Source organism: Nansenia antarctica (assembly GCF_963989245.1).
Source record: "Nansenia antarctica genome assembly, chromosome: 9".
Taxonomy (NCBI): Eukaryota; Metazoa; Chordata; class Actinopteri; order Argentiniformes; family Microstomatidae; genus Nansenia; species Nansenia antarctica.
Window position 1 is genome coordinate 15,606,723 of NC_137679.1, and position 14,746 is coordinate 15,621,468.

A 14,746-nucleotide genomic window follows, 5' to 3' on the forward strand; every position below is an offset into this window, starting at 1 on the left:
TGTCCGCTGAAGCTTAGCATGCTAGACTTGGTTTGCCAACACTTTCAATCAATAGTATGCTAACATTACTTTGGGATTAATTTATCACCTTTATACACCTACAGACTGTTGTGGATTAATTAATGAGACTCAAAATAGGAACTTGCTTTAAATCTAGGTATAGTATTTATTGAAGAAAATGATCTTACAGCTCGAGCGGACAGTCAACTTCTCAATGGGAATTGGGAAGTTAAAGAGACTGACACAAAACTCTCACATAGTACAATTGATATATTGTTAACATAGTCATAACATTGATAACGAGTCTGAGAACAGGGAGTAAGTTCCCGTGGGACCAACAGCGAGTCCTAAACGAACTGTTTACGAACACAAGGCCCAAACAGCTCTGTGTTCACAAACCGGATAGTCAGACTCACAACAATCCCACAGGAACACTCCTCATGGAAACATACTGTCACATTCTGTATGAAAATGAATACCACAGGAATACATATAATGTTAAAACATTCATAAGATGAAAAAATCCATCCATATCGTTTGCATTACAGTAAATGGCATAGTACCTCAGCTTCATGTCTGGTTAACACAGACGTGTCGTTATTCTATGATGTTTCAGTGTTCTATGTGGAGAGAGCGCGACAGCACCGCTGGCGGTGCAGTGAGGTCACCTTCCTCTGTCCAGAAGCAGGGCTGTGTCAGCTGTGGGCCCAGACCATCAGAGAGCAGCTCGCACTACTGAGTATGACTTATTGAAGAGGGTGTAATAGCATTCAGTGTTGTTAGTATAACTGAGGGGAACTAAACTATAAATACCATTTATTAGATCATTATTTTAGTCATTTCTAGTATACTATTAGTACTGAGTATTCCATTTGACTCCATACTGTAAGCATTGCATATGACGGGCTTTGTATTCATTGTATTTACATTTATTTAACCAGGGAGACACACTGAGACCACGGTCTCCTTTGCAGGTGTGACCTGTTTACAAGACAAATATGATTACAAATCAATACCTTAAAACACATATTTTTTTCCAAGGCTGCAATGCTCTTCAATATCAGCAGAGGTCGCAGGGGGACACTAAGAAGTGTCTATGTGTTTATAAGTGTTTATGCTACACATATCAATCTTATTCACTGAATCAAATTCAGCATATATAGCAATTTACAAAATGCTATTTACTTTAAGATATACATATCTTAATATCCTATCACTATTGCTATATATAGCCTATATACAGGGGTGCACATAACTTTTTGGGGCCAGTGCTCAGAGGAGCACCTAGGGATGCTGCTTGGTGCTCCCCGAGCTCGCGAGTCACTCACGACCCGTCCCACAGGATGGATGAAAAAGGGATACATGGATAACTTATATTAGCAAAACGACATTTATTCATAAATAAAGATGAACAAACAAATGATTGTGTGCAAAACAAAATAAACAAATGCAAAATCAAATGACTGCTCTTTAAGCATGAAAGTCTGTCAGACTCCTTTAAACATAATGAAATCAACTGACATCTCTTTAAGCACTAACTGAATGTCTGTTCTTTAAACACACTGAAATAAACGGACATCTCTTTAAGCACTGCTCTGTTCTGTAAACACTGAAATCAACTTTTCAACAAAAAGTTACAGCCTAAGCATTTATTTATGCTACAAGCTTAATCATCATCATCACTGCTCTCTTAATAATTAATAATTTTGCCATTTAGCAGACGCCTTTATCCAAAGCGACTTACAATTACGAATTACAGGGACATTCCCCCTGGAGTAACTGAGGGCTAAGTGCCTTACCCAAGGGCACACTAGTAGTGGTGTGGCTTCAGGCGGGATTTGAACTCACAACCTTCCGATCACAAGTCCAACTCACTATCCACTAGACCACCACTACCCCCACCACGCTTGACAGTTATCACTGTCCTCAATTTCAACCATGGTAGAGGATGTTGTAATGTAGGCTATCACTTTAAATAGCTCATTATTTTGATTGTGCAACAAAGTCTTTTTTTTTCTTTTTTCTAATAGAATTCCCAACCATATTCCCTGGGTCAGGGGTCTAGGTCCGATAATGAAGCTGTAAAACAAACGTCTGAACGTTTGAAAGCTTCAGAGAAAAGAAACGTGAAGTCCCTTGGTGTTGGTTTTCCTTTTAGCGACGAGTCGTTCGGGACTGAATGTTCACGTGTCGGCGTGATAACCGTGCGATACGCGATACGCGGAATGAAAGTACGAGTTAGGCTACGATACTTTCCGAATGTTTTCGTGAGGGGAGTTGCCGTGGTCGTCGTCGGTCGACTGTTGTGATGGATTACTCGTCGGGCCTTCGGCTGAGGGGACGGCAAATAGTTACTTACTTAGTGGGGCTTGCTTCTTGGACCCAGCTGTTGGTGCGCAAAAGCGCCTTCATGCGGCTGATCTGCCGCGCAGCATGCATTTTGGCGACGCATGCGCACTGGCGCACCAGTTATGTGCACCCCTGCCTATATATAAACACATTATGTTACAAATATCAATGTTATTGATCAATCAATTATATATATATATATTAGCCTACATGTTTTTCCTCATTTTACCTCTTTTTTTTTTACTATGCTCCTCTTGCTGTAATTTTTAATAATGTATGTAAAGCACTTTGAATTGCAATGACGACCTGGCCAACAGGCAAACAGAGGCTACAGTACATAAAACAGAGTAGGGGGAAGTTATTTTTAAAAGCAGGTGCAGTGATCAGAGACTATGATGATTAGTATATAGAGGTGTTGATATAAGCGCTCAATCTTTAACTTCATTTCAGACACATAGGTCCATATCAGTATAAAAAATAATAAAATGCAATACGAGGACAACAACACAATAATCAGGTTGACACAGTTGTACATAGACAGATGAATAAAAGAAAAATAGGTGATTGTTCCTATTTTCTATTGGTTAAGTGTACTTGAATACATGTGACAGGTTCCACTGTGGTAGAAAGCTGTCCATATTCTTCCCTTCTCTTTCTCCAGCTGGCCGACCCAAACACTTGCTGGTGTACATCAATCCCTATGGTGGCAAACAGCAAGGGAAGCGCATCTACGAGCAGAAAGTCTCCCCTCTCTTCGCTCACGCCTCCATCTCCACACATGTGATTGGTGAGTTCCTCCTGCCAACTACATAATGGTAGCCTTTAATACTAGAAAACGAAGATCCAGAAGAAAATGTGTGGGCTTGCACTTTTGGTCTTATTTTGGTTGTGGAAAATGTCACTGGGTAGTTGAAAGAAAGTGTAGTAGAGCAGCAGCTCCCCTTATTTAAAAGTCACTGTAGAAAATCAAACTAACCTCTATGACTTGATAAATGAGACACACACATTTTAATTTAGTATGCTTTCAGCAAGCCCACCTAAGCCCATTTTTAAGTAATAGGAATATCAATAGTTGGACTTGCAAGCCCTGACAGGATTTCTGGGTACAAATATGCTGACTGAGGTCTGTACCATTTTAGCTTATAACTTAACAGTCCTCTCAGATGGATGTATACCTAGGGGCTGTTATAACTTAACAGTCCTCTCAGATGTATGTATACCTAGGGGCTGTTTTTGGATACTCATATGTATACCTAGGGGCTGTTTTTGGACAGGGTGTAAATTGCTCACTGTCGACACAACGGTCCAAATTTGCTCAGCTTGCACAGGAATATGACACAATGTACAGCTGCCATCCATAAACCTAGCCACTAAATGGGAAAGGCTCATGGTTGAGGAATCATTTATATCTTTCACAGTCACCAATTATGAACAATTGTTTATGCGGCAATACAACTTTGTTTTAATAATAATGTCTTGGCAATTGTTGGAATAACTTGCTGCAGAAGGTATTAGTTATTTTAGCTGTATGCTGAGACATGTGCTAACATGTTCATGTGTTGTCATAGTTACACAGCATGCCAATCATGCCAGGGAGCATCTGGAGACGGAGGCAGAGTTAAAGAAATATGACGGGTGAGTCATCGGTCATGATTGTCAACTTATGTCCATAAAAGATGTCGATGTAGGTACTTCATCTTGATTAGTGTTGGTTTCCCTGGATACACCATTTAGAAAGTAATATTTTTGTAAAACAAAACCTTTTTTTTGGGGGGGGGGGAAACAAAACACTATTTCAGTATTAGAAAAAATAATGCACTCATATTTAGCATCTGGTCGACAATCCTTTGCATGCAATAACTGCCTGAAGTCTGCAACTCATTGACACCACCAGACAATGGGTATATTGGTGATCTGCCAGGCCTGTACTGCAGCAATCTTCAGCTGCTGTTTGTTTTGTGGTCTTTTTGTCTTAAGTTCTCACTTCAGCATATGAACATGTTCAATTGGATTTAAATCTGGTGGTTGACTTGTCCACTTTAATATTTTTGACCCTGAAAAGGCCTAGTTGCTATGGCAGTATGTTTGGGGTCATTGTCTTGCTGTATGAAGATGAGATGTATCCAATGAGATTGGAAACATTTGCTTGTACTTCAGCAGTCTACAGTTACAATATGTGCCTGGGAAACTTGATAAATTATTTAGTCTAAGAAGAGACTCATACACAATAAACACAATACAGGATACTAACGTATGGTCAGGAATCTGAGACCATTCCTCTTTACAGAATCTCTCCAGGTCCTCTCTTGTGCACCCTCGTCTTCAGCTCAGCCCACAGGTTTTCAGTGGGGATTAGGTCAGGGGGCAGAGACAGACAAGCTCAATCAACTCCACTCTGTGGTGAACTCTCTGTGACTAACTCTCTGTGACCTCTGATCCCACAGTGTGGTGTGTGTAGGTGGCGACGGTATGTTCAGTGAGGTGGTCCATGGGCTGATCTCACGGACCCAGAGGGACAACAAAGTGGACCAGAACTGTCCGGACGAGAGACTGAAGCCCTGTCCACTCCGCATCGGAATTATACCTGCAGGTAAGAGCAGAAAACCAACCAACCAACCAACCTGCTCGCTTGACACAAACACACACACACAAACACTCAAGCACCCATACACATACACTAACCGGCACACAAATGTGTGTAAATGCACATTTTAAAATGCAAATGAACATACACATGCATACATGTTCCCCAGCAGTACCTTTCATCACTTTTGAAGTTCCCTTTGATGTTTTTCAGCACGACCATATATGGAAAGTAAGAAAGTCATTGACATCCTCTTCCCTTATTGAATTAGAAATGCTAACTAAACAGAACATATGTGACTGTGAATAGCTCACCATATCATTTTAATACAAATGTGCCCATTTAACATTTAACTTCACCCATTTTCCCAGTAATGTATAAACATATATTGTATACAGTATAGGCCTACCCCTGGTTTTTGATAAATATTACTTATAAATCACATAATGACGTTATTACAGCGGTCTCACCTTTCCATAATTGAAATGACCTAAGCTAAGATCTCGCTTAGGGACCATTAATACGTATGTATTTAATAATCATACTGAAATGTAGAATAATATTTCTCATACTTTTCATGTTTTTCCATCTAAGATGGATATTCATACACTCAATACACTGTAATATAAAAAATAATTATTAAATAATTCTAATACAATTTAAGTTTGCATGGCCTTAGTTAAAACGTTGTTCCGTATTTAATATTGTGATTGATTTGATAGATATCCTTATCCCTACCACGATTTTCGTATTGCTACCATTGATGTGTCATTGACTCATTTGTTTGTCTGTGTGTGTTCCGCAGGTTCAACGGACTGCATCTGCTATGCAACTGTAGGCGCCAACGACCCTGTGACCTCGGCCTTACACATCATAGTGGGTGAGTCCAGGAGTAAATATTGATATCTTAGTAGCAAGACATCTATCTTAATACCATACGATTTCAACTCAAACTGTACAGGGTAACTAATGACATAACTCTCAGGAATGTTATTTGTATCACTTTTTTTACATGGATGTTGCACAGAGGTTTAACTGAAATGTTTATACTCAAGGATGTGTGGTGTCAGCCATTCTCTCGTGCCAAGGAATTCCCGGAGTTCAACTGCGCCTACAAATTTGTGTCACATTTGTCCGATTCCACACTCAACTGAATTGTTCAGCATTGACCTCTTATTTAAGATTTCAGTCAACTGCAAGTGTGTCAACTGTGAAACCAAATACATACACAAATACCATCAAATAAAAGCTTTTTATTTTTCTTAAATCCAAACTTTTTGAGTGTAGAAAAGAAAGAAAAAAGAAATACTAGTTATGCAGGGATCCTTTGGTTCTTGCCGGATTCGGGCTGAAATTGACAACACGTGCGTGCACACATGGTTATTAGCTGCAGTCACTTACCCAGACAGTGAGTGGTTATTGACTCATTCGGGAGGGGGTTTGTCTTGACAGGGGACTCCCAGCCTATGGACGTGTGTTCGGTCCACCACAACAACACATTCCTGAGGTACTCCGTCTCCCTGCTTGGATACGGTTTCTATGGTGATATGCTGACTGATAGCGAGAGGAAGAGGTGGATGGGACCAGCAAGATATGACTTTTCAGGTAGACTGGAAACAAATATTGTAAAGGCATAATACGTACATTAAATGACCACTCTCTACCCCATACACACACTCTTTCTCTGTTCAGTTTTTCTCCAGACTGATTTTGTTTTTACTGTTGTCGACTATTATGTTGTTGTGGCCACATGTTACAGAGGACATTATTATGCACAACACCTTTAACGCTTAAGGAGCAATGCTGTGGATAAGACTGTTGCTAAATGCTAATGGTATCTAACACTGCTGTTCCTTCAGGTTTTAAGACATTTCTGACTCATCACTACTATGAAGGGACAGTATCTTTCCTACCAGCCACTGACATCCTGGGGACGCCCCGGGACAGGTCTAGGTGTGCCGCAGGGTAAGAGGCCTCACCTAGTGTTCTCTGTTGACCATCTGGTGTGTAGATTAAGCAATGCCCCCAAATTAATTAATTGAAAAGCTAGGAACATCGAGGACAGGAGGCCTGTAAACATTTGACACATTTAGATTTTGAGTAACTTTCCCTTAAATGCTATGCCTTTTTATGATTTCGAACACGAAACCCCACAATGCTCTATTTGATATCACTACATATTTGATGGAATTCAGCCAGTGTAAACATCAACATGCAAAATTGCCCATTTGGCCACAGTAAAGATATTGGATTCCAACAATCTTCACCCTTTCCCTATTTTTCAGGTGCCTCATATGCCAGCACAACGCACAGCTGTACTCTGAGGATAAAGCAGAGAAATGCAAGAGCGACCAAGACATTTCAGACAGTGGTTAGTGTCTCTTCATTCTTCCAAATAGACCCCACAAAAATCAACGACATAACGTCAAGTCCCAGTAATTCAGTAATTCAGTAATTCTCAGCCCGTTATGCAGACTTGCACCTTCCCATGGGATAGTTCTGACTGCGTTCTGTTCTCTTAGATAGTTAGATAGTTAGCTGACACTGATTTAGTTCCCTTAGATACAAAAACGAAAGTTGAGAAACACTGTCACACAGAAACCTAGAAAAACCAAAATCAAAATTCCTCACAAAAGGCTGAACATCTTATAGGTGTAATGCATTCTGTAGTAAACATCAGACTATGAGGAGAAGAGGGAAATAATATGGAGATATTAATAGAGATGGGGAGTGTGTGAGTGAGAAGGTGGCATCATCATTTAGGATATGGTACTGCCACCTGTCTTGGCAGAGAGTTGACCTCCGTCAGTGGCGATGTGCTGACTGATAGCACATCGCTAGTCATCATCAGACTAAAGTCACAACAATGAAGCCGAACTGCCTGTCATCTTCACAATACCAATCTCCTCTTTTGTTATTGAAAGGCTTATGTGAAGCACATATTTTTTCATAACTACGGCTGGGTACTCCACACATCATTGCAACTTATACAGTTTATCTGGTTGGCCACCACTATCAATACGTAGACCGCATCACTGGTTTATTTTCATTAATAAAGCAATGATTGGATTGTTACCATCTTACTTATCAGTTTTTTCAATGGCAGTAAACAGTAGATATAACCTCAGGTCTAATAACAGCATTCTCTTTAATGTGCCAAATGTTAGATCTGAATTTGGCAAAACCGCATTCTGTTACAATGCTCCATCAACGTGGAAACTTAACATGTTCATTCCACTCTCTGACTTTAAACTGTATGTTACAGAGACTTTGAATCATACATGCAAATGTGCTTAGGTTATCTATGTATGTGGTTAGGGTATCTGCTCACTGTTTCTGTTGTTATTTTCTGTTGTATATTGTATGTTTTTATACTGTATGTGGTGTTATTTTAATTAAGTGCTCATTTGAAAAAGAGGCTACTGTCTCAATATGAATACCCTGGTTAAATAAAAAGGATAAATAATTAATAATAATAATAATCTCACTATGGCTTCCCTTAGGCTGTTCTGGAATTTCTTTGGTTGTTTTATTACCTGTCACAATACCGATAATTATTTAATTAATTGGCATCAAAACCAAAAGTCATAGCAACGCAAGTTAGAGCTCTTTTCATTTTTTTTAAAGCTGGAATGGTGAAGCAAGCCTCCCATATAATAGTAATATGTATGTTGAAGAACAGTAGTTGAGCAAGACCACTAATCATTTCCGTTCTATTCCAGAGAGTGACAGCGAGTGGCGGGTGGTCCGGGGGAAGTTCCTTGCCATCAACGCGGCCAGTATGAGCTGTGCCTGTCCCCGCAGCCCCAAAGGTCTGTCCCCCGCCGCCCACCTGGCAGACGGCACCACTGACCTCATCTTAGTCCGCAAGTGCTCTCGACTCAACTTCCTGCGTCACCTGCTACGTCACACCAGCAAAGACGACCAGGTAGCGTAGTAGCGGATCCAGCTGCTGTAGAATCTATTCTAGTCAGAACTCGTTCTAATTCTGTGCCAGCCTAAATTGGTAATGGTACAGTTCAATTTTTAGCCTTTTTACTTTTTATTTTATTAGTTTAAAGGTTGGATATTATAATAATAATAATAATAATAATAATAATAATAATAATAATACATTAGACTTATATAGCGCTTTTCTAGACACTCAAAGACGCTTTACAAACTGAAAAGATCGAGTAGTAATAATAAATAAAAAACATTTAAATTAAAAAAAGGTATGAGTTTGACTCATTTCATCTTTCTCTTGCCAACATGACCGTGTTCCTCCCCAGTTTGACCTGACGTTCGTGGAGGTGCACCGCGTGCGGCGCTTCCGCTTCACGCCGCGCCACTGCCAGAGTGACTCAGAGCTGGAGCTGGACCTGAGGGAGAACGGCAAGCGCCTCTTCAGCCAGATCTGCAGGGAGCACCCGGCCTGCCGCTGCCGCCCCGCCTACAGCAGCTGGAACTGCGACGGAGAAATCCTCCCTCACGCAGCCATCGAAGTCGGGTACTGATTGATTGATTGATTGATTGATTGATTGATTGAGTTTATTCATGGATCGAGTAAAAACAGTAATCCAAGGGATGACATGTGAAAGTGTGAACACTTATTTCCAACATGGTCCTTTGATATTAACATACAAGACAACAATAACATCAAACAATCATTAAATAAAAACATATTTTAAAATAGATAAAGCATGAAGTATCCAATTTAGGAATTGTTAGTGTCATGTCAATCACACATAGCTATACCAGACCTGGGCAAAATGCATTTTTTGGATTTGATCATTAGAAATGTGTTTCAAAAACATACGTTGTGCTTGATTTACTTCCTGCCTCAACCACACCTCAAGTTTTTAATCATATAGCCACTAACTCCTGTATCAATCATGTAATTATCTAAACCTTTACCACCTTTACCTTTACTAGGATTGCTATTGCTGTTTGGAGTATAGTAATTGTATTGGTATACTCAGATAATGCAGAAGTGCGAACTATAAAAACATTTAAAAAATTAAAAAACTAAGACAATCACTCACAGGCAAAACAGACATTTTACCTCAAAACAGACATTTTACCGCAACTTGATTGTAGGTATGTGACAAAACATCTTTCTTCTAGGGTGCATTAAAACCTCTTCTGTCTTCTAGGGTGCATTAAAACCTCTTCTTTCTTCTAGGGTGCATTAAAACCTATTCTTTCTTCTAGGGTGCATTAAAACCTCTTCTTCTAGGGTGCATTAAAACCTCTTCTTCCTTCTAGGGTGCATTAAAACCTCTTCTGTCTTCTAGGGTGCATTAAAACCTCTTCTGTCTTCTAGGGTGCATTAAAACCTCTTCTGTCTTCTAGGGTGCATTAAAACCTCTTCTGTCTTCTAGGGTGCATTAAAACCTCTTCTGTCTTCTAGGGTGCATTAAAACCCCTTCTGTCTTCTAGGGTGCATTAAAACCCCTTCTGTCTTCTAGGGTGCATTGCCAGTTGATCAAGCTGTTTGCGCGAGGGATTGAAGAGCAGCCTGTGTTCGAGGACCTGACCACCCCATGTGCAATATAGACCCCCCCCCCACACCCTGCCCTGTCTAAGTCACTGGAACTGTCCCACTGTATTTCACTCACAGCTGTTACTACCTTCCCTATGTGTAAGGCCAGGAGTTTTACCTAACCACGTGACCTGACCAGGAAAATAACTAGGGCCCAGTGGTTGAGGAACTCTTGGCCATACCCATGTTCAATGCCTTTATATGATGTAACTGTAGTGCTTTTTTTGTTTTGTTTTCACTGCATTTCTTAGGTCACAAGGTTTCAGGTCAATGGTTGTCTGGTGTCTGGTATACTTTCAAAGAGGTTGTCCTTCCACTAGATTAAGAGGAATTATGAAGTGTTAAATGTGGTTGTTGTTGAATGGTTTCTGCTGTCTTTTTGCAGTTGAGAGAAACAGTATGAGAGTCCTACATTAGTTACTGTTGAATATTTTTAGAATTGCCTTTTGCACCAGTTAGAATCTATGCTGCTGAAAATTATGAATAACTGTTACAACAAGAATAGAACAATTGTTTTGTAAATAATAGGTTAGAAAAATTATACCATTAAAGAAGTAAAAGTTGCCAGCTGCTTGCAATGTATTTTTGTCATACTTAAACAATGCATTGTTAAGAATAATTGTCCGTGCTTTAAAAAATAATATTTGCAATGATTTAATGTTTGAAAATAGCATTTTGGCAATTCATTTTAAGTAAACTTGCGTCGCAAATTGAATTTTTAATCAAGAGGCGCCAGTCCTTCTGTGCTGTCACCAGACACCAACCAATCCTCTTACCTGAATGTGGTCATGTGATATTGAACAAACCATTTACTAGGGATGCACCGATCAATCAGTCAACAATCAATATCGTCAGATATCAGCAATAGTTTGCACAATCGGGGGTCGGATTGCTGTAAAATGTATGATTATTATTTATTTATTTTATCCTTTATTTATTCAGAGGAGTCTCTTTTTTCCCCTGATTACAAAATATATATACATCACTATTTACATCAAGATTTTAAAAGGACACAAATAGGTGCCCAATTGAACTGCAGTCAATAGCACAGTTAGCACTGTACAAGAGAGTTATTTGGTATAAGGAGTCACACAATGAGACATGCTTTACCAATCTTTACCAAGCTTTATTTTACCAGTTAAAATGGATAGCTAGTATCCTTTAATTTTAGAGACCAATGTTATCTTTATCAAGCAGTTTAACAGAATGGAGCACTATACGCAAGTGTGTTGAGTCGTGAGGAGAGGAGATTGTACCACCTCACTAAAGTTCGTCTTGGGGAGGGTGGAGGGCTGGAATAAAGTTATTCTTAGATTATGTTTTGCAGTGCATTTTTATGTTTTGGGGAATTCAAATAGTGAAAATACCTTCGCTCATCCGTAATCCGATTTAGCTGAGGTGCTGGAGCTGAAGAGTATCAAATTAAATGTAAAAAAAGCATCTGCACACTCAAAACAGCAAAAATCGATGTTTTTATTGCGCAAGCTATCGGTCTCAGTATGCCTGAAGAAGGTCTATGAAAGACCGAAAGCTTGCGCAATAAAAACATTGATTTTGCACAGTTTTGAGTGCGGATGCTGCTTTTAATATTTTTTTGGAGGGGTGTGAATTAAATATAACTATCGGTCCAGAATGTTCATATAGGTGCATCCCTACCGATTACCCAAACTTGATGGTCCCATCCAGAAAACAACCCCTAGCCCACACTTGGGTAGTGCAATAAATGTAGGTTCATTAGGACTCTGACATCCATGATCTCTGAAATCGAATTATAATTATTGCAATGCACTCTTACACATCCCACGCGGTTAGAAATGAGGTGATTATAAATAAGCACACAGTAGGCTTCAACTCTAACTCTTCTGGGAAAACACAAAACTAACTAAAATGTTATGAACGCAGCTGTGACACTTAGCAAGCAACCAATGTATTCCCCAAACCTACTCATATTCTTTCAATTGATATTTTCTTGTTTGGTTAAGAAACTTTTATTAAGCCGGTTTAGGTCTACATTGAATTGAGTAAACACCACAACATACTTGGTTTAACAAATCTCAAGCCCTTATCTTCGTTGCAAGAGGGATAAATAGTATACAGTTATGCTGTTACCGAAACTTCTATCCTGAAGAAATTACTACAATTTAGCAGCTAACATGCTAGCAGTGTGCAAGTGACCGTATAATAATAGTTACTGAACTCTTATCAGAGCTAGTATTATCTCACAAGTGTCTAGGAGTTAGGGTCTGGGGTTGTTACTGCACAGGGCCAAAATGTCCTATTGGTTCACTGGTTAAAATTCACATGAGCAGTTACAAAACATACCTATGTAGAATCAACACGTGTTTATGCAATGGAAAAAAAACATGATTCCATAGGGAAAAAAAATAGCAGTTAAATAATTTGTCAGACTGGTTCTGCTGTTCTTGCAAAATCATTCCATGGTGATATTCACTTGTCTGAAATGACTGTCAGAAAAACTGTACAGAAAATGTTATTTGTTGTACCGGTGGTGCTGATTGGCTGCTCTGATCCAAGTCATCCTCTGCTCACTACTAACCCATCTATACTAGATGTCATTGTTATTTGTGTTGTCAAGCTGGTCTTGTAGTTGATGAGTAAACTAGTAGCAATTCATGGTGCTGAATTTCAGTATGCTGTGGCAATAGTTAATAGCACCAGGTTTATCTGACAAAATACCAATCTCAAGTGATGCGTAGTCATAGTGAAGTGAGTTTGTCTGTCTTTTATGTCCAAAAAGTCTGGTGTATACTTAAGTGCACAATGTAAAACTAGTCCCAGAGGGCGTTTTATTTGTTTCCTTTATTGGTCAATTGATGGTGTTGACTGTCTTCTCCCACTTGGTTACCCAGATCCAAGTCTGTGGTTGAGATAAGAAGTATGGTGAAAAGCATCACAAACTATTGTCCTATCAGACTGGCTGTGCTCTCCATCTTGAATAGGTGTCTGTCATAACTAAACAGTCTTCAATTTTGTTTTATATTGCTAAATATAGTCCCCATTTCACTTGTACCAAAGTCCTATAGTATTCTCAGCACACAATACAACTGGCATTTAGTGGTATCCAGGTTAAAAGCCCTCTTTCAGCCTGTGAATAGAAGCTCAAGCTTTGAAACTGATCTAAGATCTGTTGCTTTAGCCTACAACTTCAGAGCTTCAAAGTGGAACCATAGAAGATTAGATAAGATTATGGACTCTTGTCCCACTTAATTTAGCTAGCTAGAATCAAGATCTCTATATTTAACTACACGTGTAACTGCCTCAGTGCCACAAAGAACTATTTAAATGTTAATCTCATGTAGCTGCTGTAAGACATTAAATCAACAACAGAGTACAATGTAGCAACCTCTTTTTGACTACTACTTTTAAATTATTAGATTCCTGTGACTAACAACCCAGACTCTGGGCTTTATTTGAACAGAGTAAAATCCAGTCTTAGTGAAAAGCGGGCACTGGCCCCTGGGGGTGTGTCTGAAATAATTTTCAAGGCCATAATTTGTCTGTGTAACTGATGGCATTTGGCCTAATCATTTTAATGAACAAGCCTCTTTTACCACTGCTCCACCCACCTGAGCACAGGTGAGACAGCTCTCCAGCGCTGTGGTAATTTCACCTGTTACCACCAACATAAATAGCCAACACGCCTGCATTTGGACCAAGTCTATTTTACACCTTTTACAATAGAGCCCACTGTGTGAGTAAAGTTTGTCCATCACTGTCATAGTCTCTGCTGTCTCCCCCCCCATGTTTGCTGGCTGTTACTTATATTGTGCAGGTGATTTTTAACTGTTGTGTTTGTCTTGTTTGACCCTTATGGGTCATGTTTCTATGAAGGATAGGGGTCAGAGTATACTCTACATTATTGGGAGAGTTATTAGATTTTTTTCTGAATCATTTTAATTTCCTGAATTGAAAACAAGTTTCTCAGTCTCCATGTAACATGGAGATGTTGGTTGTGAGATTGAGTGATATTCCAGCTGTAGAAATGTTTTGGAAAACGGTCCTTTACTTTAGGTTTACACTATGATATTTGTCTTTCTTTAACTGATTTATCCTGACAGTTTGTTTCTCGAAGTATCTCAGGCGAAACACCTTTTTGATGTTTTATGTTGTACATTACAGTACAGTGTCCTGTGTAGGTAAAGTGACTGTGAAGCGTTGTTTCTTCTATTGGCTCTACACTCCAAAAGGGATTTGTTTGGACATTTGATAAATCTGTCCCATCATTTTCTGGTACCCTGAAATAGGGGGGACTATGCATAGAAAGTGTT

The 14,746-nt window shown here is 39.4% G+C and overlaps 1 protein-coding gene across 1 annotated transcript in view; it reads left to right on the forward strand.

The window, feature by feature from the left end:
- Positions 1–11,278, forward strand: part of LOC308165139 (ceramide kinase-like) — a 28,221-nt gene extending 16,943 nt beyond the window's left edge. The window contains exons 3-13 of the mRNA XM_080539248.1: positions 617–739; positions 3,011–3,136; positions 3,918–3,984; positions 4,794–4,939; positions 5,739–5,813; positions 6,386–6,538; positions 6,793–6,898; positions 7,219–7,304; positions 8,656–8,861; positions 9,205–9,422; positions 10,384–11,278. Coding sequence (XP_080395374.1) covers positions 617–739; positions 3,011–3,136; positions 3,918–3,984; positions 4,794–4,939; positions 5,739–5,813; positions 6,386–6,538; positions 6,793–6,898; positions 7,219–7,304; positions 8,656–8,861; positions 9,205–9,422; positions 10,384–10,471 — 1,394 coding nt within the window. The 3' untranslated portion in view covers positions 10,472–11,278. The remainder of the gene's footprint in view (positions 1–616; positions 740–3,010; positions 3,137–3,917; positions 3,985–4,793; positions 4,940–5,738; positions 5,814–6,385; positions 6,539–6,792; positions 6,899–7,218; positions 7,305–8,655; positions 8,862–9,204; positions 9,423–10,383) is intronic.
- Positions 11,279–14,746: the final 3,468 nt, after the last annotated feature.